The 25,382-nt window shown below is 40.6% G+C and overlaps 1 protein-coding gene across 1 annotated transcript; it reads right to left on the minus strand.

Annotated features, from left to right (window-relative positions):
• Positions 1-18,355: 18,355 nt before the first annotated feature.
• Positions 18,356-19,072, minus strand: LOC148544449 (uncharacterized). The gene has a single exon (XM_088498937.1). The coding sequence runs from the start codon at positions 19,070-19,072 to the stop codon at positions 18,356-18,358; it is 717 nt and encodes a 238-aa protein (XP_088355063.1).
• Between the last annotated feature and the right edge of the window lie 6,310 nt (positions 19,073-25,382).

Raw genomic sequence — 25,382 nt, forward strand, 5'->3', positions numbered from 1 at the left:
TAAATTACAATTAAATGAAATTCCTATTTTAACTATCTCTTGTGCCTTTGAGTGATGGTAATGGGCTTAGCTTGCTTTGGATTTGAGGAAGAATGGATCCGGATGGCCTTGATGGAATTGGGTTGAAGATAGCCTCAGTTGATTGGTCTTGGACTTGAGAAGAAATCCGTTTGCAATTTGGACTTTGGAGCCTTTAAGTTTGAGTCAAAGTTTGAGGCAAACTTTAACTCAAACGTTGGATTGCTGAAATTATGCAGAACGGGATTTATCTGTCACTCACATTTGAGTTCACGTTTGAGGTCTAACGTGAACTCAAACGTGCTCCTTCCAAGAATACTTTGGTGCCAACGTTTGCCTCCAAGTTTGAGGCAAACTTGGGCGCAAACTTGGCCTCCCCTGGATATAGATGTTTCACCAACGTTTGCGCTCAAGTTTGAGGCAAACTTGGTCGTAAACGTTGGCCTCCCTGGGTGTATACGTTTCACCAACTGTCTTTGCCATTCATCCATTACTAATGCCAATGATAGTATTAATTAAATGCATGCTTTACTTTTATTAATAAAGTCAATGCATTAGCGTTTTTGTAATTGACATGCTTTCTTCCATTGGCTTTAATGCATGCATTTCATTCATTCATTTATTGGCATTAGTAATTAAGTTCCATGTATGCTTTCATTGGTTCCTTTAGTAATGTCGTAGCATTCCCTTTTTTTGGCATAAATGATTTAATGCTTTATGCATGCATTAATTGGCTTTGTAATGCCAATTAACGTGAAGCTCATGCATTTCATCCATGCATGCTTTAGTTTTTAATTCATGCATTCATAAGGCATATATGCATGCCATGGCTTCATGGTCATGGGTCACACTTTTAAAAGCGTGGCCTAAGGCTCCAAGGTGTGCTCAATCTTCAAAGCATGCCCAAAATTTCTCTTTTCTTCTTTTTAGCTTATTTTGTGCTCTTTTGCTTCTTTTTCTTCTTATTTCTTACAAAATTTATCAAATCAAAAGATCAAGGAAATATACCAATTAAGTACAAAAGCATTCAATATTTAAGCACAAATCATCAATTTCTTGTATGAAAAAGCATAGAAAAATATGACATGGTGACATGTCATCAATGGGACGGTCCCTATCGAGTAGAGAGGGCGGAGCCATACGGAGTCTTTCACTTGAGCCATCCTTCAAGTTCCGAACTTATAAAGGTAAATGGACATCGTTTGAAGTTATTTCATGGCGAAAAGATGGCGAAAAACCAGGAGCTAGAGATCTTCCTCTTGGAAGATCCACCCACATTAGAAGACTGAGCTAGTGGAGCGTCCAACTTAAGGACGTTAAAGCAAAGTGCTGGGTGGGAGACAACCCACCATGGTATGATCGTTCCTCCTCCTCTCCTTAATTTCCTTTTTCAATAACTCTTCTCAGTACCAGTGCCTGTAGTTTGCATCTGCATTTGCATATTGCATAAAAAAAAGGGGCATGCGACGCGTACGCGTCATATGTGCCTCGAGGAAGAAAACAGATTTTACAGAGAGTCATGTGAGAGCGTGGCTGGAGGCGTGCCTTTGGCACAATTTGATCCACGCGACCGCGTCACCCGTGCGTCCACGCCATGTGGGAAAAAGGCCTCCCACGCGTCCGCGTCACGCACGCAAACGCGTGCCCTAAAATATCGACGTAAAAAAGGTGTATGGCAGAGAGTTGAGCTGGAGTTGGGCTGGACTCATGCTAAAAGCACAAGCCCTACCACGCGAATGCGTGCCCCACGCGTCCGCGTCGCTTTTCTACGTATGGCCATTCACGCGATCGCGTCAACCACACGACCGCGTCACCCTAGAATTTGGCAAAATGAGGTTCACACAGAGAGTTGTGCGAATGCGAGGCTGCCCTCGCGCCACCAGCACAATCCATATCACGCGTCCGCGTGACCGACGCTTCCGCGTCACTTCACCTAAGCGCTATCCGCGCGCACGCGTGACCCACGTGTCCGCGTCGCATGCGCCGCACAACTCATCTAAATCTACCAAATATCTTATCTTTTTTTCTTCCCCAAATCCTACTTTTTCTTTTCACTTCTTCTTTCTTCCCCTCCCCCTTCTTCCTTCTTCCTTCTTTCTCACTATCTCCCTTTTTCTTTTTCACATCCATTATCAAGGTTTATTTCTTCTTCCTTCTTTACTTTTTCATTATTATTTTTATTTTTATTTTATTCATGTTTTCTTATTTAGTTTTCTTTTTTACTTTCATTATCTATATTTTCTTTTTCTTTCTTTTTCTTTGTTCCTTTGATTGGTGTTGGAAATTTAATTGAGTATCTATTTTCTTCTACATTTTGCTTGTGAATTATTAAGAAATTGTTTGACAATTAAATATTACTTCTTAAAGGGTTGCTTGCATGTTCAATTTAATACTTTCTATACCTTATTTACCATGCATGCTAAGTGTTTGTAAAAAAGCCCGCATGGCATTGTGCACTATTTTCAGATTTCTTTTAATCTACTACTCTGAATGCTTGCTTTTCACAAAACCCTTTTTCTATTTTATTAATTATATATAATTGTTAATACAAACAGATTGTTAGTTTGGAAGACTTGGTAATCTCCCTCGGACATTGAATGCTTGATCTATGCTACTCATGCCTTTGCCGGTATGCCAATAAACACCTTGCATTTAACTGTCATCCCATGCACTTGCCATATTTCCATTGATGACTTTTCACATGTAGTCATGACCATGTGTTAACGTCATTCTTCTTTGTTGTGCATTGATTACCACCTTTTCCATTCTCTTCCTTGCTCTAACCCTTGACATTTTAACGTACTTTCTCTTTTTTTTAGGATGGCCACCAAGAAAGGCAAGGAGAAAGCTACTCCCAAATCAATAGCAAGGAGAGGAACAAAAAGAGCATTAGTGGCAGAGCCATGTTCAACTGCAGTTAAGCCCTCAACAAAAAGAATTAAGAGGATTATAAAGGTCGATGAAAAAGAGAAAGCCTTCCCAGCAAAGGACACTGCGTGATTTACCAACCGCTACTGTGAGCAGATGTTCCCCATCCTGGCAGAAAGGAGTTACAACAACGAATACCTTCTTATCCTCCCGACCCGTATTACTGAATTTGTTGAGCCGCGAATTGAGCGACGACAATGGGGATTCCTCCAGAGACAGCCACGGCAGGTTAATCTTTCCTGGGTAGTCGAGTTCTACTCTAATTTCCACCTGCCAACCCTACAGTCTGTCTATGTTCGTCAGAAGCAAGTCCCCATTACAGAAGAGGCCATTCAACGAGCTCTAGATCTTTCCCTGCTCCAGAAGGACTGGACGCATTTCAAGAGGCCGCACTCAAGCGCCAAACGTACAAATTTGACTGGGACGCTGTTCTCAGAGTTATTGCACAACTTGGCAGCAGATGGATTTTTGGATACCATCGTTCCCGCCCTAAGGGAATATCGGCTTCAGCACTTACCTTGGAGGCTCGAGTATAGGCACAGATCATGTCCCATTACGTCTTTTTGAGCACTCATGAGTCCTCCTTCACTGCAGACATGGCCGTTCTACTATGGTGCATCCTCACAGACCAGCCTCTGACTCTACCAAGACACATCCAGAATGCTATGGGACACATACAGATTGTGGGCAACTTACCTTTCCTCGCCTTGGTTTCAGATCTCGTCTCAACAGCTGGAGTCTCCTACAGAGCTGGGGACACCAAAGCCATGCTTCCACGGGATGATCAGTACGTCCCTAACGGGAAATATCTCAGGCCACCAACAGCTACTACCAGCCATTCTACAGAACAAGCTGCAGACATTCCTCCTTCAACACCACAAGCACCTTCAACAAGTCAGCTGCTGCATCAAATACTGAAGAGGTTGGACCGGCAAGACCAGAAAGCGAAGCTACGAGAGCGCCGCAACCAGCGCCAATTCAATTACCTCAAGGAGCTACTCACAGGCAACCACAGACCTGACAAAGACCCTGACACTCCGGACTCCACTTCCTTTACCAGCACAGGGAGCCATGACGGTCCCGACTGTGGAGATACTGCTACCAGCCCCCTTTGTTCCTGACAGATGGCACCGAGGACGGTGCAAAGCCTTAAGTGTGGGGAGGTCGGTCAGTACCTGACTTCCGGAGGTAATTTCTCTTCCTTAACACCAATAAAATAGGATATTTAGTTAGTTTTTCTTTTGTAAAATAGGATAGATTGCATAGTAATAGGTTAATTGTATGCATGTTCTACTTGATTGAAAAAATAATAAGTTTCTCCTAAGACCCTAATTTTGAAAATTTTCACTAATTTAAATCAAAATTTTTATGTTAAATTTGTTTGAAGTTGTATTTGGAACATAGTTTAAAAAGCTAAGAACACACAACCCGTGAGATTTTGAGCCTAAGTACATGGTTACGTTATTTAACCATAAATATTTTTTCTTGTGTGTTTACTTCTCTATGATTGTAATTTGAAATTTGTTTTATCCTATATGTCCAATGTTAATGTGTTATATGCATGCATATGATTGAGGCCATTATTTGTTTAGCTCACTTATCCCAAATAAGCCTACCTTTTTAATTACCTTTGTTAGCCACTTTGAGCCGTTTTAACCCCATTTGTTCTACATTTTACCACATTACTAGCCTTAAGCAGAAAAATAATTAAATATCCCTATTGAATCTTTGGTTAGCTTAAGATAGAAATTGTGTGTTAATTGAGTTTTGGAAGATTGTGGGAACAAAGGTTAATAAGGGAATGTGTCATGATAATATAATGGGAATTTGGGTACCTACTCATGTGAAACTATAAAAATTAAAAATCCATGTGCATTGATAAGCTATGTTTATTTTCATGTTCAAAAAAAAATCAATGCATATGTGATACAAGTAAGAGAAAAAGTTAATACACGAGTATGGAATGTGAAAAGGAAATTCTGGGTAGCTAGGTATGAAATTTGAAATTATATAGAATACACATATATGATTAGGTGAAAGCTTGGGTTAATTAAAGATTCAATTTATAAGCTCACTTAGCCATATATACCATCACCCTTACCTTAGCCCTATTACAACCCTGAAAAGACCTCATGATGTTTGCATTGGTACATTAAATGTTGTTGATTGGTTAAGAGAAGAACAAAAATTAGAAAGCATGATTAGAGAAGGATAGAGTGATTACCCTATACACTAGAGAGATTAGAGTACACAAACGTCATCAGTGAGGGTTCAATGCTTGATTCTATTTCCCCTGCTTTCACGAGCTGTCTTCTTACAAATTTACTTGCTTTTACTGTATGATTTGAATTAGTGGAATCTGTTCTATGCTCTATCTTAGAGAACTTATTTATTTTTAATCAGATAGACAAAATCATATAGTTGCATTCATATATATAGGTTGCATTGCATTGCATGAGTCTTACATGTCCCTATTCATTCATATTTATCTCTTTCAACTAAGCATGAGGACATGCTAATGTTTAAGTGTGGGGAGGTTGATAAACCACTATTTTATGATTTATATTGTGTTTAATTGTGTGGTTTTACCAAGTCTTCACCCACTTATTCATATAATTTGCATGTATTTACAAATCCTTCCTAAAAATGTTCTATGATTGAAAACTTGCTTCCTAAAGATCTTTTAATTATATATTTTTTTATTTTATCCTCCTTTATACCATTCGATGCCGTGATCCGTGTGTTAAGTATTTCAGGTTTCATAGGGCAGGAATGGCTTAGAGAATGAAGGGAAAGCTTGCAAAGATAGAAGGAACACAAGAAGTTGAGGAGATGACCAGCGAGAAGTGACGCAGGCGTATGGCTCACGCGACCGCGTGAATTGGAGAAAATCGCAGTGACGCGCTCGCTTGCCTGACGCGACCACGTGGATTGGAAGCTGCACAAGTGACGCGAATGCGTGGACAACGCGCACGCGTGGCACGGAAAAATGTCAGATGACGCGAATGCCTGGACAACGCGGTCGCGTGGCGTGCGCGATCTGCAGAATTTACAGAAGTCACTGGCTTGAATTTTGGGCCGCGTTCTAACCCAGTTTTCGGCCCAGAAACGCAGATTAGAGCCAGGGAACATGCAGAGACAAAGGACGACATTCATTCCGCATAATTTTTAGTTTTTAGATTTGATTTTCACTCTTCCCCTAGGTTTTTTTCTATGTACTCATAATTGAGGATTTGAAGATTTTGGCTTTGGTTATTGAGAAGAGTCTACCTCCGGACTTGGTCATTCTAGTTTGTTTACTTACTTTTTACTTACTCTTTCATATCCTTAATCTGTCCAGAGTTAACATTGGATTACTTTTAAAGTTCATTAATGCAAGACTGTTTTTATTTTAATTGATCTCTTTGATTATTGTTTATCATGTCTCTTTTTATTTCCCCTTTTTATTTTGTAAAGTCTACATTTATGATAATGGAGTAGTTTTCCAACTTGATTGGGAGTTGATTAAAAGGAGAACCTTGAGTTGGAATACTCAAGAGTTCAATTATAATTGGTTCGTTGTTGGTTGACTTGTTAGTCACTAACTCTAATCCTTCCCAAGGGAGAGGATTAGGACTTATGAATAGAAGTTAACTTTTAACTTAACTTTCCCTCATTCGTTGATGGTTAACTAAGTGGAAACAACTACTAATTATTGATTGATCTTGAGAAAATTCCAACAAGGATAGAACTTCCGATTAATCTTCTCCGGGTCGAGATTTTATTTAAATTACATAAATTCTCTAATTTAATTTCCTGTTTATCAAACTAAAAAAACCATTTTGGAAAACCTCTGATTAGTAAAATAGCACATCTTCCTGCAACTCGTTGGGAGACGACCTGGGACTCATACTCCCAGTATTTTATTTCTAAAATTTGTGACAACTCTTTTCTAAATTGACAAGTGGATTTTTGCTGGTTAAGAGATGTACTTGCAACGCCATTTTTTTTAATAATTCTTAGTCTGCAAAGTTTTTTCCGCGTCAGTTGTTTTTATTGATCTCTCCAAATCTCCCCTCGAAATGAACTTGTTGCCTCTAGGAAACTCCAGCATTATATCCATTGGTCACCTCTCTACCCCTGCTGCATTTGCTAAGCGCATCACGATCGACGAAAATGGAATGCTGACATTCTTCTTCTCAATAAATTTCCATTGAACCTCCTTATGCCCTTCATGAGCTCTAAAGAGTATTCCTCTTCTGAAGAGAATGAGGATGTTACTGAAGAGCAAACTGCCAAGTTTCTTGGTGCAATCATGAAGCTAAATGCCAAATTATTTGGCATTGATACTTGGGAAGTTGAACCTCCCTTGTTCATCAATGAACTAAGTGATCTGGATCAACTGACATTGCCTCAGAAGAGACAGGATCCTGGGAAGTTCATAATACCTTGTACCATAGGCACCATGATCTTTAAGGCTTTATGTGACCTTGGTTTAGGAATAAACCTCATGCCCCTCTCTGTAATAGAGAAACTGGGAATCTATGGGGTGCAAGCTGCTAAAATCTCATTAGAGATGGCAGACAGTTCAAGAAAACAGGCTTATGGACAAGTAGAGGACGTGTTAGTAAATGTTGAAGGCCTTTACATCCCTGCTGATTTCATAGTCCTGGATACTGGAAAGGAAGAGGATGAATCCATCATCCTAGGAAGACCTTTCCTGACCACAGCAAGAGCTGTGATTGATGTTGACAGAGGTGAAATAGTCCTTCAATGGAATGAGGACTCCCTTGTGTTTAAAACTCAAGGATCTCCCTCTGCAACCATGGAGAGGAAGCATGAAAAGCTCCTCTCAAAGCAGAGTCAACCAAAGCCCCCACAGTCAAACTCTAAGTTTGGTGTTGGGAAGCCACAACCAAACTCTAAGTTTGGTGTTGAACTCCCATATCCAAACTCTAAGTTTGGTGTTGGAGAGTCTCAACAAAGCTCTGCACATCTTTGAGGCTCCATGAGAGCCCACTGTCAAGCTATTGACATTAAAGAAGCGCTTGTTGGGAGGCAACCCAATTTTTATTTATCTAACTATATTTTTCTTAGTTATATGTCTTTGTAGGTTCATGATCATATGGAGTCACAAAATAAATATAAAAATTGAAAACGAAATCAAAAACAGCAGAAGAAAAATCACACCCTGGAGGAGCATCTGTCTGGCGTTCAGCGCCAGAACAGAGCATGGTTCTGGCGTTCAACACCAGAAATGGCACACAAATGGGTGTTGAACGCCCAAAATGGCCACCAACCTGGCGCTGAATGCCCAGAGTTGTGGGAAAAGGAATTTTTACATGCCTAATAGGTGCAGGGATGTAAATCTTTGAACACCTCAGGATCTGTGGACCCCACAGGATCCACTCAGGATCTGTGGACCCCACAGGATTCCCACCTACCTCCACTCACTTCTTCTCACCACTCTCTTTCACACAACCCTACAAACACTCTTCCCCAAAAACCCTTCACCAATCACCTCAATCTCTCTTCCCCATCACCTCTTCACCACTCACATCCATCCACTCTTCCCCATAAACCTACCTCATAAACCCCACCTACCTTCAAAATTCAAAACCAATTTCCCACCCAAACCCACCCATATGGCCAAACCTTAACCCCCCTCCCTTCCCTATATAAAGACCTCCATTCTTCATCAAATTCACACAACACACCCCTCTACACTCCTCTTGGCCGAAACCACATCTCCCTCTCCCTCTCCATATTTCTTCTTCTTCTTCTTCTATTCTTTTGTTTATTGCTCGAGGGCGAGCAATATTCTAAGTTTGGTGTGGTAAAAGCATAGTTTTTTTTGTTTTTCCATTACCATTGATGGCATCTAAGACCGGAGAATCCTCTAGAAGAGGGAAAGGGAAGATAAAAGCTTCCACATCCGAGTCATGGGAGATGGAAAGGTTCATCTCCAAAGCCCATCAAGACCACTTCTATGATGTTGTGGCCAAGAAGAAGGTGATCCCTGAGGTCCCTTTGAAACTCAAAAGAAATGAGTATCCGGAGATCCGACATGAAATTCAAAGAAGAGGTTGGGAAGTTCTAACAAATCCCATCCAACAAGTCGGCATCCTAATGGTTCAAGAGTTCTATGCCAATGCATGGATCACCAAGAACCATGATCAAAGTAAGAACCCGGATCCAAAGAACTATGTTACAATGGTTCGGGGGAAATACTTGGATTTTAGTCCGGAAAATGTGAGGTTGGCGTTTAACTTGCCCATGATGCAAGGAGATGAACGCCCCTACACTAGAAGGGTCAACTTTAATCAAAGGTTGGACCAAGTCCTTATGGACATATGTGTAGAAGGAGCTCAATGGAAGGTTGACTCCAAAGGCAAGCCGGTTCAACTAAGAAGATTGGACCTCAAGCCTGTAGCTAGAGGATGGTTGGAGTTCATTCAATGCTCAATCATTCCCACTAGCAACCGGTCTGAAGTTACTATAGACCGGGCCATCATGATCCATAGCATCATGATTGGAGAAGAGGTGGAAGTTCATGAGATTATACCTCAAGAACTCTACAAGGTGGCTGACAAGTCCTCCACTATGGCAAGGTTAGCCTTTCCTCACCTCATCTGCCACCTATGCAATTCGGCTGGGATTGACATAGAGGGAGATATCCTCATTAAAGGGGACAAGCCCATCACTAAGAAGAAGATGGAGCAAGCAAGAGAGCCCATTCATGGAGCTCAAGAGGCGTATGAAGCTCATCACCATGAGATCCCGGAGATGCCTCAAATGCACTTTCCTCCACAAAACTATTGGGAGCAAATCAACACCTCCCTAGGAGAATTGAGTTCCAATATGGGACAACTAAGGGTGGAACATCAAGAGCACTCCATCATGCTTCATGAAATAAGAGAAGATCAAAAAGCAATGAGGGAGGAGCAACAAAGACAAGGAAGAGACATAGAAGAGCTCAAGGACATCATTGGTTCCTCAAGAAGGAAATGCCACCATCACTAAGGTGGATTCATTCCTTGTTCTTATTTCTTCTGTTTTTCGTTTTCTATGTTATGTGCTTATATGTGTTTGTGTCTTCATTACATGATCATTAGTAGTTAGTAACTGTGTCTTAAAGTTATAAATGTCCTATGAATCCATCACCTCTCTTAAATGAAAAATGTTTTAATTCAAAAGAACAAGAAGTACATGAGTTTCGAATTTATCCTTGAACTTAGCTTAATTATATTGATGTGGTGACAATGCTTCTTGTTTTCTGAATGTATGCTTGAACAGTGCATATGTCTTTTGAAGTTGTTGTTTAAGAATGTTAAATATGTTGGCTCTTGAAAGAATGATGACTAGGAGACATGTTATTTGATAATCTGAAAAATCATAAAAATGATTCTTGAAGCAAGAAAAAGTAGCAAAGAACAAAGCTTGCAGAAAAAAAAAGGGGCGAAAAAAAAATTAGAAAGAAAAGCAAGCAGAAAAAGCCAAAAGCTCTTAAAACCAAGAGGCAAGAGCAAAAAGCCAATAACCCTTAAAACCAAAAGGCAAGGGAAATAAAAAGGATCCCAAGGCTTTGAGCATCAGTGGATAGGAGGGCCTAAAAGGAATAAAATCCTGGTCTAAGCGGCTAAACCAAGCTGTCCCTAACCATGTGCTTGTGGCGTGTAGGTGTCAAGTGAAAACTTGAGACTGAGCGGTTAAAGTCAAGGTCCAAAGCAAAAAAAGAGTGTGCTTAAGAACCCTGGACACCTCTAATTGGGGACTTTAGCAAAGCTGAGTCACAATCTGAAAAGGTTCACCCAATTATGTGTCTGTGGCATTTATGTATCCGATGGTAATACTGGAAAACAAAGTGCTTAGGGCCACGGCCAAGACTCATAAAGAAGCTGTGTTCAAGAATCATCATACTGAACTAGGAGAGTCAATAACACTATTCGAAATCTGAAATTCCTATAGATGCCAATCATTCTGAACCTCAATGGATAAAGTGAGATGCCAAAACTATTCAAGAGGCAAAAAGCTATAAGTCCCGCTCATTTGATTGGAGCTATGTTTCATTGATAGTTTGGAATTTATAGTATATTCTCTTCTTTTTATCCTATTTGATTTTCAGTTGCTTGGGGACAAGCAACAATTTAAGTTTGGTGTTGTGATGAGCGGATAATTTATACGCTTTTTGACATTGTTTTTAGTATGTTTTTAGTAGGATCTAGTTACTTTTAGGGATGTTTTCATTAGTTTTTATGTTAAATTCACATTTCTGGACTTTACTATGAGTTTGTGTGTTTTTCTGTTATTTCAGGTATTTTCTGGCTGAAATTAAGGGACTTGAGCAGAAATCAGATTCAGAGGTTGAAGAAGGACTGCTGATGCTGTTGAATTCTGACCTCCCTGCACTCAAAGTGGATTTTCTGGAGCTACAGAACTCAAAATGGCGTGCTTCCAATTGCGTTGGAAAGTAGACATCCAGGGCTTTCCAGCAATAAATAATAGTCCATACTTTGGCCAAGAATAGACGACGTAAACTGGCGTTCAACGCCAGCTTTCTACCCAAACCTGGCGTCCAGCGCCAGAAAAGGAGCCAAAACCAGAGTTGAACGCCCAAACTGGCACAAAAGCTGGCGTTCAACTCCAAGAAGGACCTCTACACGTGCAACACTCAGGCTCAGCCCAAGCACACACCAAGTGGGCCCCGGAAGTGGATTTATGCATCAATTACTTACTCATGTAAACCCTAGTAGCTAGTTTATTATAAATAGGACCTTTTACTATTGTATTTGATATCTTTTGATCAGTTGTATACCATCTTGGGACGCCTGGTTCTTAGATCAGAGGGGCTGGCTTCTCGGCCATGCCTGGACCATTCACTTATGTATTTTCAACGGTAGAGTTTCTACACTCCATAGATTAAGGTGTGAAGCTCTGCTGTTCCTCAAAGATTAATGCAAAGTACTACTGTTTTCTACTCAATTCATCTTATTTCGCTTCTAAGATATCCATTCGCACCCAAGAACGTGATGAAGGTGATGATTATGTGTGACGCTCATCACCATTCTCCCCTATGAACACGTGCCTGACAAACACTTCCGTTCTACTTGAAATAAGCTAGAATGAACATCTCTTAGATCTCTTAATCAGAATCTTCGTGGCGTACGCTAGAATGATGGCGGCATTCAAGAGAATTTGGAAAGTCTAAACCTTGTCTGTGGTATTCCGAGTAGGGTTCAATGATTGGATGACTGTGACGAGCTTCAAACTCGCGAGTGCTGGGCGTTAGTGACAGACGCAAAAGGAGGGTGAATCCTATTCCAGCATGATCGAGAACCGACAGATGATTAGCCGTGCTGTGACAGAGCATGTGAGCATATTTTTCACTGAGAGGAGGGGATGTAGCCACTGACAACGGTGATGCCCTTGCATAAAGCCAGCCATGGAAAGGAGTAAGACTGATTGGATGAAGATAGCAGGAAAGCAGAGGTTCAGAGGAACGAAAAGCATCTCCATTCGCTTATCTGAAATTCCCACCAATGATTTACATAAGTACCTCTATCCCTATTCTATTATTTATTATATGAAAACATCATTATCAATTTATATCTGCCTGACTGAGATTTGCAAGGTGACCATAGCTTGCTTCATACCAACAATCTCCGTGGGATTCGACCCTTACTCACGTAAGGTATTACTTGGACGACCCAGTGCACTTGCTGGTTAGTTGTATCGAAGTTGTGAACCATGGTATTGGCACCATGTTCTTGGCGCCACTGCCAGGGAAAGAAAGAGCCATGAATTTTACATAATTAGAGTGTAATCACGATTACGCATACCAAGTTGCTCACGTTGCCAGGGATTGTTTGAGCCTGGACATCACAATTTCATGCACCACTTGACTAAAAAAAGATATGATTTTGAAAATCTTTGACTAAATTAATGCAAAATTTCGAAATTTATGACTAAAATAAGGAAAGGATATTTTTTTTATTTTTGAATTTTAATGCGGAAAGAGAAAAATAACAAAATAACACTAAACTTAGAAATTGTAGATCAAAACACAGAGGACAAACAAGAAAACTTTGAATGTCAAGTTGAACACCAAGAACACTTTGAAGATCAAGATGAACACCAAGAACAAATTTTTAAAAAAATTTTTAAGTAAATAAAAGCAAAAAAACCCCAAACTTAAAATTTTTAGAGAATCAAACAAAAATTTTCGAAAAATTAAAGGAAAACACAAAGAAGACACCAAACTTAGAATTTTTAAAAATCAAGAAAGAACTGAGGACATGCAATTTCGAAAAATTAAAAGAAAATAAAAACATGCAATTGACACCAAACTTAAAATATAAAACTAAACTCAAATAAAAGACTCTAAACCAACAAAGATAAAATATTCCGAATCTAAGCAACAAGATAAACCTTCAGTTGTCCAAACTCGAACAATTCCCGACAACGGCGCCAAAAACTTGGTGCACGAAATTACAATCACACTTTTGTAACTCCACACAACTAACCAGCAAGTGCACTGGGTCGTCCAAGTAATACCTTACGTGAGTAAGGGTAGATCCCACGGAGATTGTCGGCTTGAAGCAAGCTATGGTTATCTTGTAACTCTTAGCCAGGATATCAATAATTCGCAGATTTGATTGTAGAAAGTAAAAGAACATGAAATAAATACTTGTTATGCAGTAATGAAGAACAGGTTGAGGCTTTGGAGATGCTTTGTCTTCTGAATCTCTGCTTTCCTACTATCTTCTTCTTCAAGCACGCAAGGCTCCTTCCATGGCAAGCTTTATGTTGGGCATCACCGTTGTCAATGGCTACTTCCCGTCCTCTCAATGAAAAGGTTCCAAATACGCTGTCACCGCACGGCTAATCATCTGTCGGTTCTCGATCATGTCGGAATAGGATCCATTGATCCTTTTGCGTCTGTCACACGCCCAACACTCGCGAGTTTGAAGCTCGTCACAGTCATCCCTTTCCAGATCCTACTCAGAATACCACAGACAAGGTTTAGACGTTTCGGATCTCAGGAATGGTCGCCAATAATTCTAGCCTATACCACAAAGGTTCCAATCTTAGATTAGAAACCCAAGAGATACACATTCAAGCTTGATTGCATGTAGAACGGAGGTGGTTGTTAGGCACGCGTTCATAGGTGAGAATGATGATGATTGTCACGGATCATCACATTCATCCGGTTGAAGTGCGAATGAATATCTTAGAATAGAAGCAAGCGTGATAGAATGGAAAACAGTAGTAATTGCATTAATTCATGAAGAACAGCAGAGCTCCTCACCCCCAACAATAGGGTTTAGAGACTCATGCAATAGAAGATACAATATGAAACGTGTAAAGTATCATGAGGTTCAAGATGAATCACTAAATGTAGTTTTTATAGTAAACTGGTGACCTAGGGTTACAGAAAATGAGTAAGCTAAGGTGTTTAGTGTAAAAATCCACTTCCGGGGCCCACTTGGTGTGTGCTTGGGCTGAGAATTGAAGCTTTCATGTGTAGAGACTTTTCTTGGAGTTAAACGCCCGCTTTTGTGCCAGTTTGGGCATTTAACTCCACCTTTTGTGCCAGTTTTGGAGTTAAACGCCAGAATTCTTGAGCCGACTTGGAACGCCTGTTTGGGCCATCAAATCTCGGGCAAAGTATAGACTATTATATATTGTTGGAAAGCCCAGGATGTCTACTTTCCAACGCAATTGAGAGCGCACCATTTGGGCTTCTGTAGCTCCAGAAAATCCGCTTCGAGTGCAGGGAGGTCAGAATCCAACAGCAACTGCAGTCCTTTTCAGCTTCTGAATCACATTTTTGCTCAGGTCCCTCAATTTCAGCCAGAAAATACCTGAAATCACAGAAAAACACACAAACTCATAGTAAAGTCCAGAAAATTGAATTTTAAATAAAAACTAATAAAAATATAATAAAAACCAACTAAAATATACTAAAAATATACTAAAAACAGTGCCAAAAAGTGTATAAATTATCCGCTCATCAGCAGTCGAGTTTGACCTCCAATATGAAGCTCGGACAGCCATCAAATCACAATACTTGGCCGACTTCATTGCAGAATTCACAGATACCCTGGAAACCCCCATAGAATGGAATCTCTATGTGGACGAGTCTTCAAATAAGACTGGAAGCGGCGCTGGTTTGACAATCCAGAAAGCAACCAAGGAACCCAAGTTGAGCTTTCCCTCAAATTTGGGTTCCCGGCCTCAAACAACCAGGCGGAATATGAAGCGTTACTAGCTGGTTTGAAGCTGGCTAAGGAGGCTGGAGCTCAAAAACTCAACATCTTCAGCGATTCACAAGTAGTCACCTCACAAATAACAGGGAGCTACCAAGCCAAAGATCCCACCATGGAAAAGTATTTGGATAAAACCAAGGAACAGCTCAGACAACTCGGGGAATATAAGATCTGCCACATACCCCACGAACAAAATGCCCGAGCTGATGCACTCTCAAAACTTGCTAGCACCAAACCAGGGGGTAACAATAGAAGCCTCATCCAGGAAATGCTACAGAATCTATCAATCTCGGAAGAGGAAAAAGTCCTAGCCATAACAAGTCAGGATCAAGGATGGATGACCCCCATAATTAATTACCTCAAAACAGAAACACTCTCCACAAATGAGAAAGAGGCAAAGAGGTTAAAACGGGAGGCTCAGTACTACACCATCATAAACAACACTCTATATAAAAGAGGGATTTCAATACCACTATTAAAATGTGTGCCGACCTCCAACACAAGGGAAGTTTTAGAGGAAGTACACAGTGGCATTTATGGTAATCATCTCGGAGCACAAGCTCTCACCAAAAAGGTACTCCGGGCGGGATTTTATTGGCCAACTCTACAAAAGGAAGCTACAGAGTTTGTAAGGACATGCCCACCATGCCAGAAACATGCCAACTTTCACATCGCCCCGCCAGAAGAGCTCATCAGCGTAACCTCGCCTTGGCCATTTGCAAAATGGGAACTCGATCTTCTCGGACCCTTTCCCCAGGGATCGGGACAAGTTAAATTCCTCATAGTCGGGGTAGACTACTTCACAAAGTGGATCGAGGTAGAGCCCCTAGCCAACGCCACTACTTAAAGGAGCCGAAAATTCCTATATAGGAATATTGTCACAAGGTTTGGGGTTCCATACTCCATCACTATAGACAATGGCACCCAATTCACAGACGTGGGCTTCAGAAAGTTAGTAGCCGGCTTAAACATAAAACACCAGTTCACCTCCGTTGAACATCCCCAAGCCAATGGACAAGCCGAAGCGGCCAACAGAGTCATATTGACTGGGCTGAAACGGAGACTGCAAGATGCAAAGGGAGCCTGGGCCGAAGAACTTCCACAAGTCCTATGGGCATATCGAACAACGCCACATTCCACCACAAACGAATCACCATTTCGACTAGCATACGGAGTGGAGGCAATAATCCCAGTAGAGGTCGAGGAAAGGTCACCTAGAGTGGTTCATTACAATGAGGAAGCCAACTCCCAACTTCAAAGGGAAGAGCTCGACCTACTTCCTGAAATCCAAGAAAGAGCTTGGATCAGGGAAGAAGCACTAAAACGTCGAATGGCTTCTAGATATAATCAAAAGGTAGTGCCGAGAGGTTTTGCTGAGAATGATCTCATCCTAATCCGAAATGATATTGGAATAACCCGACCCGGAGAAGGAAAGCTGGCAGCAAACTGGAAAGGACCCTACCGAGTCATAGAAGTACTTGGGAAGGGCTACTACAGACTGTCCGAACTCGAGGGATGAGAGCTTCCCAGATCATGGCATGCCTGCAACCTAAGAAGGTACTATAGCTAGAGAAGGTAAAAGATCTCATCATAGGATGCACTATTTTTCCTGAAAAGGTTTTTTAATGAGGCACCAAGTTGAGATTCAGAAATTATCCGACTTAAAGGGATGAAAAACTCCCACATGTATATATTTGCACTTTCTTTTAAATAAAACATATTTTAGATATTCTACAAATTTTCAAGACGCATTAATCTGAAGCATTCATCGTCTGATTATAAAGCAACAGATCGGCAAAAAAGTGAAAAACAGATTCACTGCACGATCACGATAAAGACCAATAGAGATGAAAACGCGATTCATCTAAAGGTCGACCAAACAAAGATAGAAACCACCTTCTACAAATTGGCAAGATGAACACAGAATACTGTAAGAAGTTATCAAAAGTGATCCGGAAAAATAACCTGACGAGGTCTTATGGATTGCTAAATAATAACTTAAAGACTGGCCGACGTTAAAAAGTCGGACCAAGTCAACCCAAGTTATCAGCAAATTCCTGGAAAGAGGTCTGGCCAACCTTATAAAAGAGGAATTGCTATAACTTAGAAGAGATCAACATGACGAAGTCGGTCTCCGATGAAAAACAAGTTATAAAAGTAATCCCTGAAAGAGACCTGACAAAGGTCCAAGAAAGAGGATTACAAAATAACTTAGAAGAGATCGACATAAAGAAGTCGGTCTCCTACAACAAACAAGTTATAAAAGTAATCCCTGAAAGAGACCTGACAAAGGTCCAAGAAAGAGGATTACAAAATAACTTAGAAGAGATCGACATAAAGAAGTCGGTCTCCTACAACAGACAAGTTATAAAAGTAATCCCTGAAAGAGACCTGACAAAGGTCCAAGAAAGAGGATTACAAAATAACTTAGAAGAGATCGACATAAAGAAGTCGGTCTCCTACAACGGACAAGTTATAAAAGTAATCCCTGAAAGAGACCTGACAAAGGTCCAAGAAAGAGGATTACAAAAATAACTTAGAAAAGGATGACGCAAAGAAGTCGGTCTCCTACAACGGAGAAGTTATAAAAGTAATCCCTGAAAGAGACCTGACAAAGGTCCAAAAAAGAGGATTACAAAAATAACTTAGAAAAGGACGACGCAAAGAAGTCAGTCTCCTACAACAGACAAGTTATAAAAGTAGTCCCTGAAAGAGACCTGACAAAGGTCCAAAAAAGAGGACTACAAAAATAACTGGAAAGAGGACCAACGTAAAGAAATCGGTTATGGATGGCCAGAAATAAATACAAGTAAGAGCCAGAAAACCGAAATACGAGTTAGATCCACACATCCACAAAGGATCCAAGCTACAAGCAATAAGTGCAAAGCAATCCAAAGAGGCCGAGCAGCAAGGCTTCAGCATTCTCAAAAACCAGAAAGGTGCCAAGACAAGTGCAAACAAGCATGATATAAAATACAGAATTATAAACAAGCTTCAGGACCAGGCCCAAAGCTTGAAAGCTACTTGTTGTTTTTTCAAAATGAAAAGTTGCTAAACAAGCAACCAGAAGGAGTATCAACAGTCAGCAAAATATTCAAATTACAGAATAAAGAGTTTAAAAGCCCACAAGTCGGGCTATCTACACAAACATCCAAGAAAAATCAGTTAAGATCGGGAGCCTTCTCGGTAGCATCAGTCTGGGGTGAAGGAGGGCGAGCTTGGAGAGGTACTGCATCCACCGTACCGTCGTCCCTATTCAGAATTTGACAATCAGAATCTAATTCTGGACGAGCAATCCCAGTAGGAGGAACTATAGAGGTCGACACTTTAGCAGCAGGCGCAGAGGGAGGTTCGACATCATCATCATCTTGGTCGTCGGGGACAATCTTACCATCCCTCACAATGTTGTCCAAGCTAAAAAGAGTAAGATCAACCTCAGGAGCGAGAACTTGAACCTGCTCCTTCAAATTATCATAAGCAGCGTTTACACTGCCGACAAGGTGACCTTGGAGCTCGGAATAGTCAACTCGGGCAGACTCCAACTCCTCCCTCAGACGTATCACCTCCCGATAAGATGTGACATAACTATCTTTATGCCTCAACGCAGTGTCCTCAGCCAATCTCACAGAAGCCGCCAGGGCAAGAGAGCTAGCCTTTTCGTTCTCCAGATCCTTCTCCAGTTTGGCTACTTTCACCTCAAGCTCCTCTTTCAAGCCCTTCATCTGGTCGAATTCCTGTTTTGCCTCCTCCATGAAGGCTTTGGTGGTATGGAGAGGAAGATTTTGAGCCGTTCGGTACAAGACAGCTCCCATATGTGCCATTTTTACACTACTTCGAGTTATAAAGTCCAAATGACGAAGGAGTGATACATCATCCATAGGGAGGACACCATATGGACTGATCTGCTGATCTACGAACTTGACCGCGTCAAAATTAGGGGCATCAAGGTTGAAAGGCTCAATTGTTTTTTATTTTTTGTTGGGAGGAGCACCAGAAGTAGTAGCAGAAGACTGCGGAGGCTCGACCAGGCGAACCCTAGGAGTGGGAATTACCCTCCTCGGGCCAGGAGAACTCGGCACGGGCGGCTTCACCGGAACTTGAGAAGATCCCTCTCTTGCCACCTTGGCCGAGATATTTTGAGCAGCTGCAGCCTTCTTTGCTTTCTTGTAGGCCTTCATGAAATCGTTGTTTTTCGACATCTCTGAAAATACAAAATCGACCACAGCAATGGGTTACAATCACAAAAAGAAGAAGCAAAACTAAAAAGCAAGTATAGAAACAAGTCAGACAGTACCCAAAGCAGTTCGAATCAAAGATAGATCACTCAAAAATATTTTCGTATCAAGATGGGGTGGTTCCCCCCATAAATCTTCAAGAACAATTACAAAATCTCACTCAACCTCGTCAAGCATCTCCCATGTATAGCGAGACACTCTCACATTCTTTTGCCATTCTAGAGGAAAGGCAGGCTCATCATTTTCATCAAGAAAAAAGGGGCGGGCCCCCTCAACAGCACGGACTCGGAAGAAATAATTCTTAAAATCTTTAAAAGACTCATCGTACATGGCAAAAACTTTATGCCCCTGGGCCGACCTGAAAGAAACCCAGGAAGCTTTCTTTTTGGAAGACCCTCCGGGCTTGGCAGAAACAAAAAGATAGAGGAAAAGAGTCTGAGAAGGTGTTATGCCTAACTCTTGGCAAAGCAGCTAAAAAATCTTGATAAAACCCCAGGAATTCGGATGAAGCTGGGATGGGGAAATATTACACGACCACAACAAGTCGATCTCGAAAGCAATAAAAGGAAAGGTAATGTCCAACTGGCTGAAGAAATATTCATATGCGTAGAAAAAGGGACGCTCCCCCTCGACAGAAGTAGGAAAGCAAACCCTCTCGTCAGAGTCAGGCGCCACAAGCTCATAATCTCTCTCTCGGGCACCACCACCACAAACCCTATGACGTTTCCTCAGCTCTACACAAAACTCAGCATCCACAACAGAGACACACATTAAGACAAGGGAGTCCAGCCAATCGGACATCCCCTCGGGAACTTTAGAAGACATCTCTACAATGTTATGACGAGAAGACATGAGGCCAACTAATCCTACAATAAGAAAAGAAGGTTGGATTACTAAAAAACATCTCGGAAGAGGGACAAAACAACTCGACTAATATGATACAGAAGAACAAACAGAAAAGGAAAACCCCAAGACTCAAACCAAAGCCCTGGGGCACCTTTGGAGGCAGTAACAAAGCAAGGATTCAGGAAAAATCTACAGCTTACGTCCCGACATCTCTCAAACAAGAAAATTCAAATCACAAACATTTCAGAAAGTCAAAACACAAAAAGTCATCAAAGCCACTATCTTTTTACAGTCTATCAGCAAAAAGCATCGACAACATCAAACACGCCAAGCGGAAATCGTCAAAGGCACAACCTTTTTTCAGAATCAAACAAAATCATCATCAAAGGCACAAATAGAAACGGTGATAACATGCAAAAGCCCTAAAAGCATCAAACAACAGGAAAGGCGAAAAGGATCATGCAAAAGACGAATAAACTCCCAGAACACACATTACAACAGCAATCAGGTGCGGCAAAAGCAGAAAGATCCAAACTTTCTCCAAAATCAAAACTTTCTCAATTTCATACAAGAAAATGACGTGGAAAAGAGAAAGGAAGAAAAATCAACCTGAACGAAGAAAGAAGCTTCGAAGGAGATTGAAGAGGAAAAAATGGAATCACCCAGAATCGCTAAATGATGCTGCAATGCGAGAAAAGCAAAATGCAGGCGAAAACAAAAGTGAGAAAGTAAAGGGAGAAGTTACGAAGAAAGACAAAGAAGAGAAACCGTTTTTCAATTGCAAAAATTCAAAATAAAGCCAAGGGAAACGGAGCAATTAATACCAATTAATGAAGGTATTAAACCCTCGCACGTTCCCAAGAACAAAGCGCTGATATAAAAGTGCGCACTTTTAGAGGAAGGCGTTCCACATTCAAAAGAGGTTCTACAAAGAAAGGAATCGACAAAATGCTCGAGTTCAGCTTCACTAGAGAAAGATCAAAGTCAAGGACTCGACCTCAAAGCAGAAGACCGAGCTCGAGCAAGGGCACTGTTCACACCCTAGTTCGAGCTATCCGATCCGGGATGATCAGCAATAAAGCGACCGACCTCTTCAGGTCAGGCTATCTGACCTCTTCTCAAAAGAAGTCGGTCAAATTGACAGAAAATCCCAGTAAAGGGCCCAAATAGAGGAACACGACCCAAATCCAAAGGCAGTCCAAGCCTATAGAGATAAGGGCGATTCCCTTGAAGATAAGCTGACCACAACTCAAAGATAAAGATAAGACAAGATAACTAGCTTATCTTATCTAGAAAGGTCACTCTACAACCACTATAAATACACTGGAGCACCCAGGTATAAGTCATACTCTGATTCTACAATAAACCTACTTAATACCCGTGCTAACTTAAGCATCGGAGTCTCTTGCAGGTACCCCCCCACCCTCCGGTGACCAAGGATCAGAAGTACAGCCAGTTCAACAAGTCGGACACAACAGCTCCGGCCGCCACCAGTCAGCCGGACATGTCATCTCCGACCAAGTACAGAAGATCTCATCTGAAATCGACCTACAGTTTCAGGTAACCCTCGGAACACCAGCTGACTAAAAAAGTAGTCATGCGCATAGAAAAGGGGACGTTCTCCCTAAGTTAAAGAAGGAAAACAAACCATCTCCTCAGGGTCAGGCGACACCAGTTCATAGTTCTTCTCATCATCCCTATTACTACAAATCCTATGAAATCTCCTAAGTCGTACACAATACTTGGGGTCAGCTACAGTCACACACATAAGAACTATCGAATCCAGCCAATCGGCCATACTAGCAGGAACTTTCGAAGACATCTCGACAATATTTTTTCGGAAAGACATAGGCCAACTACCCCTACAGAAAGAAAAAGAAAAATTGGATTACTACTAAACAACTCGGACAAAAAAAGAAACAAATCGGATAATAAAAGTAAACTGCAAGTGTCAGATACGGCAGTAAAACGGAAACCCCAGGACTCACGCCAAAGTTCAGGGGCACCCTTTGGAGGCAACAAACAAGCAAAAAGCCATCATCATCAAACAGACCACGCAAAAATCTAAGAAGCTACAAACCTTTCTTTTCTACCAATAAATCATCATCAAAGCTACAACCTTTCTCTACCAAACAATTCAAACAAAAGCTCTGTATGAAGAGAGGCAGGAACAGCAGCAAAGCCAAAAAGCCCTAAGAAAGCAAAAACTACTAGAAATACAAAAAGGCGCACATCACAGCGATAATCAGGCACAAAGATGCAATCTTTCGAAGAAAGACTCAAACTTTTCAAAACAAAACTCAAGCAAAAATTAAAACTTTGAGAAATACGCGACAAGTGAAGGCATGCAGAAAGAACGATTGTTGAAAAGTGAAAGGAAGAAAAACCAACCTGTGGAGAAGAAGACGACAACTGCTTAAAGACGAGAGGACGACACGCCAAACAATCGCTTTCAGGCAAAAGAAAATAGGGGGCATGAAAACGAGAGAACGAAGCACCACAACGAGCGAAGAGACGAAGAGAAAGGAGAGAAGAAGCTGTAAAGTGATTCTTTGAAATTCAAAATGAGAAATGAAAGAGGGAAAAAAGGAAAACGGCGAAGGAAAATTATTGAGCATTTAAACCTCGCGTGTTCCCAAGAAAGCGCAGCGCGCGCCGCAATTAAAAAGGAAAAAAGAAAAACGCTTCGCATTCAATGAGTTCAGCAGGAGTTATACAGAGATCAACTAAAAGGCAAAATGCTCGAGCTCAACTTCCTCAAAGGGTCAAAGTTTAAAGACACGACCTTAAGGGTAAGATCGAACCCAAGCAGGGGCACTGTTCATACCACGGGTCGAGCTATGCGACCCGAGCTGACTTCAGATAGGAACGACCGACCTCTTCAGGTTGGATGGCCACCGACCTCTCCCTTAAAGAGCTCGGCCAAATCACTATAAAGGCCCAAGTAGGCCCAGACAGAGGGACACAGCCCACTCCAAAGACGGTTGGCCTAAAAGATAAGATGACTTCATTCAAAGATAAGATAAGATAACTAACTTATCTTATCTAGAAAGGTCAGGCCACACCACTATAAATACATTGGAGCACCTAGGTATAACTCATACTCTGATTCTACACAAAATACCTACTCAAAGCCTATGCTAACTTAAGTATCGGAGTCTCTTGTAGGTACCACCACCCTCCGGTGAACCAAGATCAGCAGCACTGCAAAAGTCAACAAGTCGGACACGACAGCTCCGGCCACCACAACAGATCTCATCCGAGATCGACCTTCAGTTTCAGGTAACCCTCGGAATAGTTAGGGTGATGATTTCTTTTCCAAGAAAACTATTTTAGGGCACCCTACCAATTTTGAAAAAAAATTTTGTTGAACTTGCTTGAAGAATGTATTTTGGAACATGGTTTTTGATCTAAGAACACACAAGCCAGTGAGTTTTGAGCCTAATTGCGTGGTTACATCATATAACCACTTATTTTCATTCTTGTTTGCATTATTCTCTTCCTATGATTGTAATCTTTGATTTGTTTGATTCTTTATGTCCATTATTTTGTGTATGAATGCACTTATATGATTGAGGCCATTGTTTCAATTAGCTCACTTACCCAAATTGTCTTACCTTTTATCTTTCATTGTTAGCCAATTTTGAGCCTATGCTAAACCCACTTGTTCTTAATTTTAGCACATTACAAGCCTTATGCGAAAAATAATAAATGTCCCTTATTTGATCTTTGATTAGCTTAGACTAGTGAGAGTATTTATCATCAATTTTGGGAGAATTGGGAACATTGGTTGGGATAAAAGGGTGTTTTATATTCTTGTCAAAATTTTGGGAATTGGGTACATACTCATGCATTAAATGTTTAAAACATATACATTGGTACCTTTGTATATGATTCATCAAAAAAAAAGAGAAAAAAAAACAAAAGAAAAATAAAAGGAAGAAAAATATAGAAAAAGAAAAAAAATATAAAAAAAGAAAGAAAAAAATGCAATAAAAAGGGGACAAAATGCCCCAAGGTAAAGTTCAATAATATCAATGCATATGGGATGTGAATTGAAAAGAGAAATGCATGAGTGTGTGAAAAAAGTGAAGAATGGATAGTTAGGTTAGCTTTGAATTGTATAGGTTGTTATATAGGTTAGGTAGGAAAGTTTAAGTTAATCAAAGATTCAAACTTCAAGTCCACTTTACCATATACAATCCTACCTTGACCCTAGCCCCATTACAACCTAAAGATAAGTCCTCATGATATTTGTATTCATGCATGAAATAATTGTTTATTATTAAATGAAAGACAAATCTTAGAAAGCATGATTAGAAGATAATTGAGTGAATCAACCCTATACACTTAAGTGACTAGAGCAGATACACTTCCGGTGAGGGTTCAATGCTCAATTCCTTATTCTCAGTTTTCATGAGCTTTCTTCCTGCAAGTCTACTTGAACTTCATTTTGATATTTGAATTGGTAGGATTCATGAATCATCATACTATGTTAGCCCTACTTGATCATATATGTTCTTGGAGATTGATTTACTTTTAATCAAGTAGGTAGAATCACTTTGCATTTAGTTGCATTCATATAGATAGATGCATTTATGTTATTTGCATTGAATAAATGTTCATACCCCTTTTCTTATCCTTCTTAGTTTAGCATGAGGACATGCTATTTTTAAGTGTAGGGAGTTGATAAACCCCATTTTTAAGGTTTATCTTGCGTTGAATTTAGAGGATTTTATCAACTTTTCCCATATTTATTCACTAAAATAGCATGGTTTTGTAAATTCTCCTTTAATTGTGCTTAAAAGTGAAAACATGTTTTTCAGGCCTTAAAATAGATAAATTTAATTCACCTTAATTCCATTCAATGCTTTGATATGTTTGTTAAGTGATTTTAGATTTAGTAGGCAAAGATTGGATTGAGGGAATAAAGAAAAAGCATGTGAAAATGGAGAACTCACGAAGAAATGAAGGAATTGCTAAGTTGTCAATCCTGACCTCTTCGTACGTAATCGATCATAACTTGAGCTACAGAGGTCCAAATGAGGCGGTTTTAGTTGCATTGGAAATCTAACATCCGGGGCTTCAAACTGATATAAAATTTACC

Source organism: Arachis ipaensis, chromosome B9 (assembly GCF_059453495.1).
Source record: "Arachis ipaensis isolate K30076 ecotype BB chromosome B9, ASM5945349v1, whole genome shotgun sequence".
NCBI lineage: Eukaryota > Viridiplantae > Streptophyta > Magnoliopsida > Fabales > Fabaceae > Arachis > Arachis ipaensis.

What these genes read in the sequence shown, in the direction of transcription:
- LOC148544449 (XM_088498937.1), bottom strand. Translation starts at nt 19,072, where the DNA reads ATGGATGATGTATCACTCCTTCGTCATTTGGACTTTATAACTCGAAGT.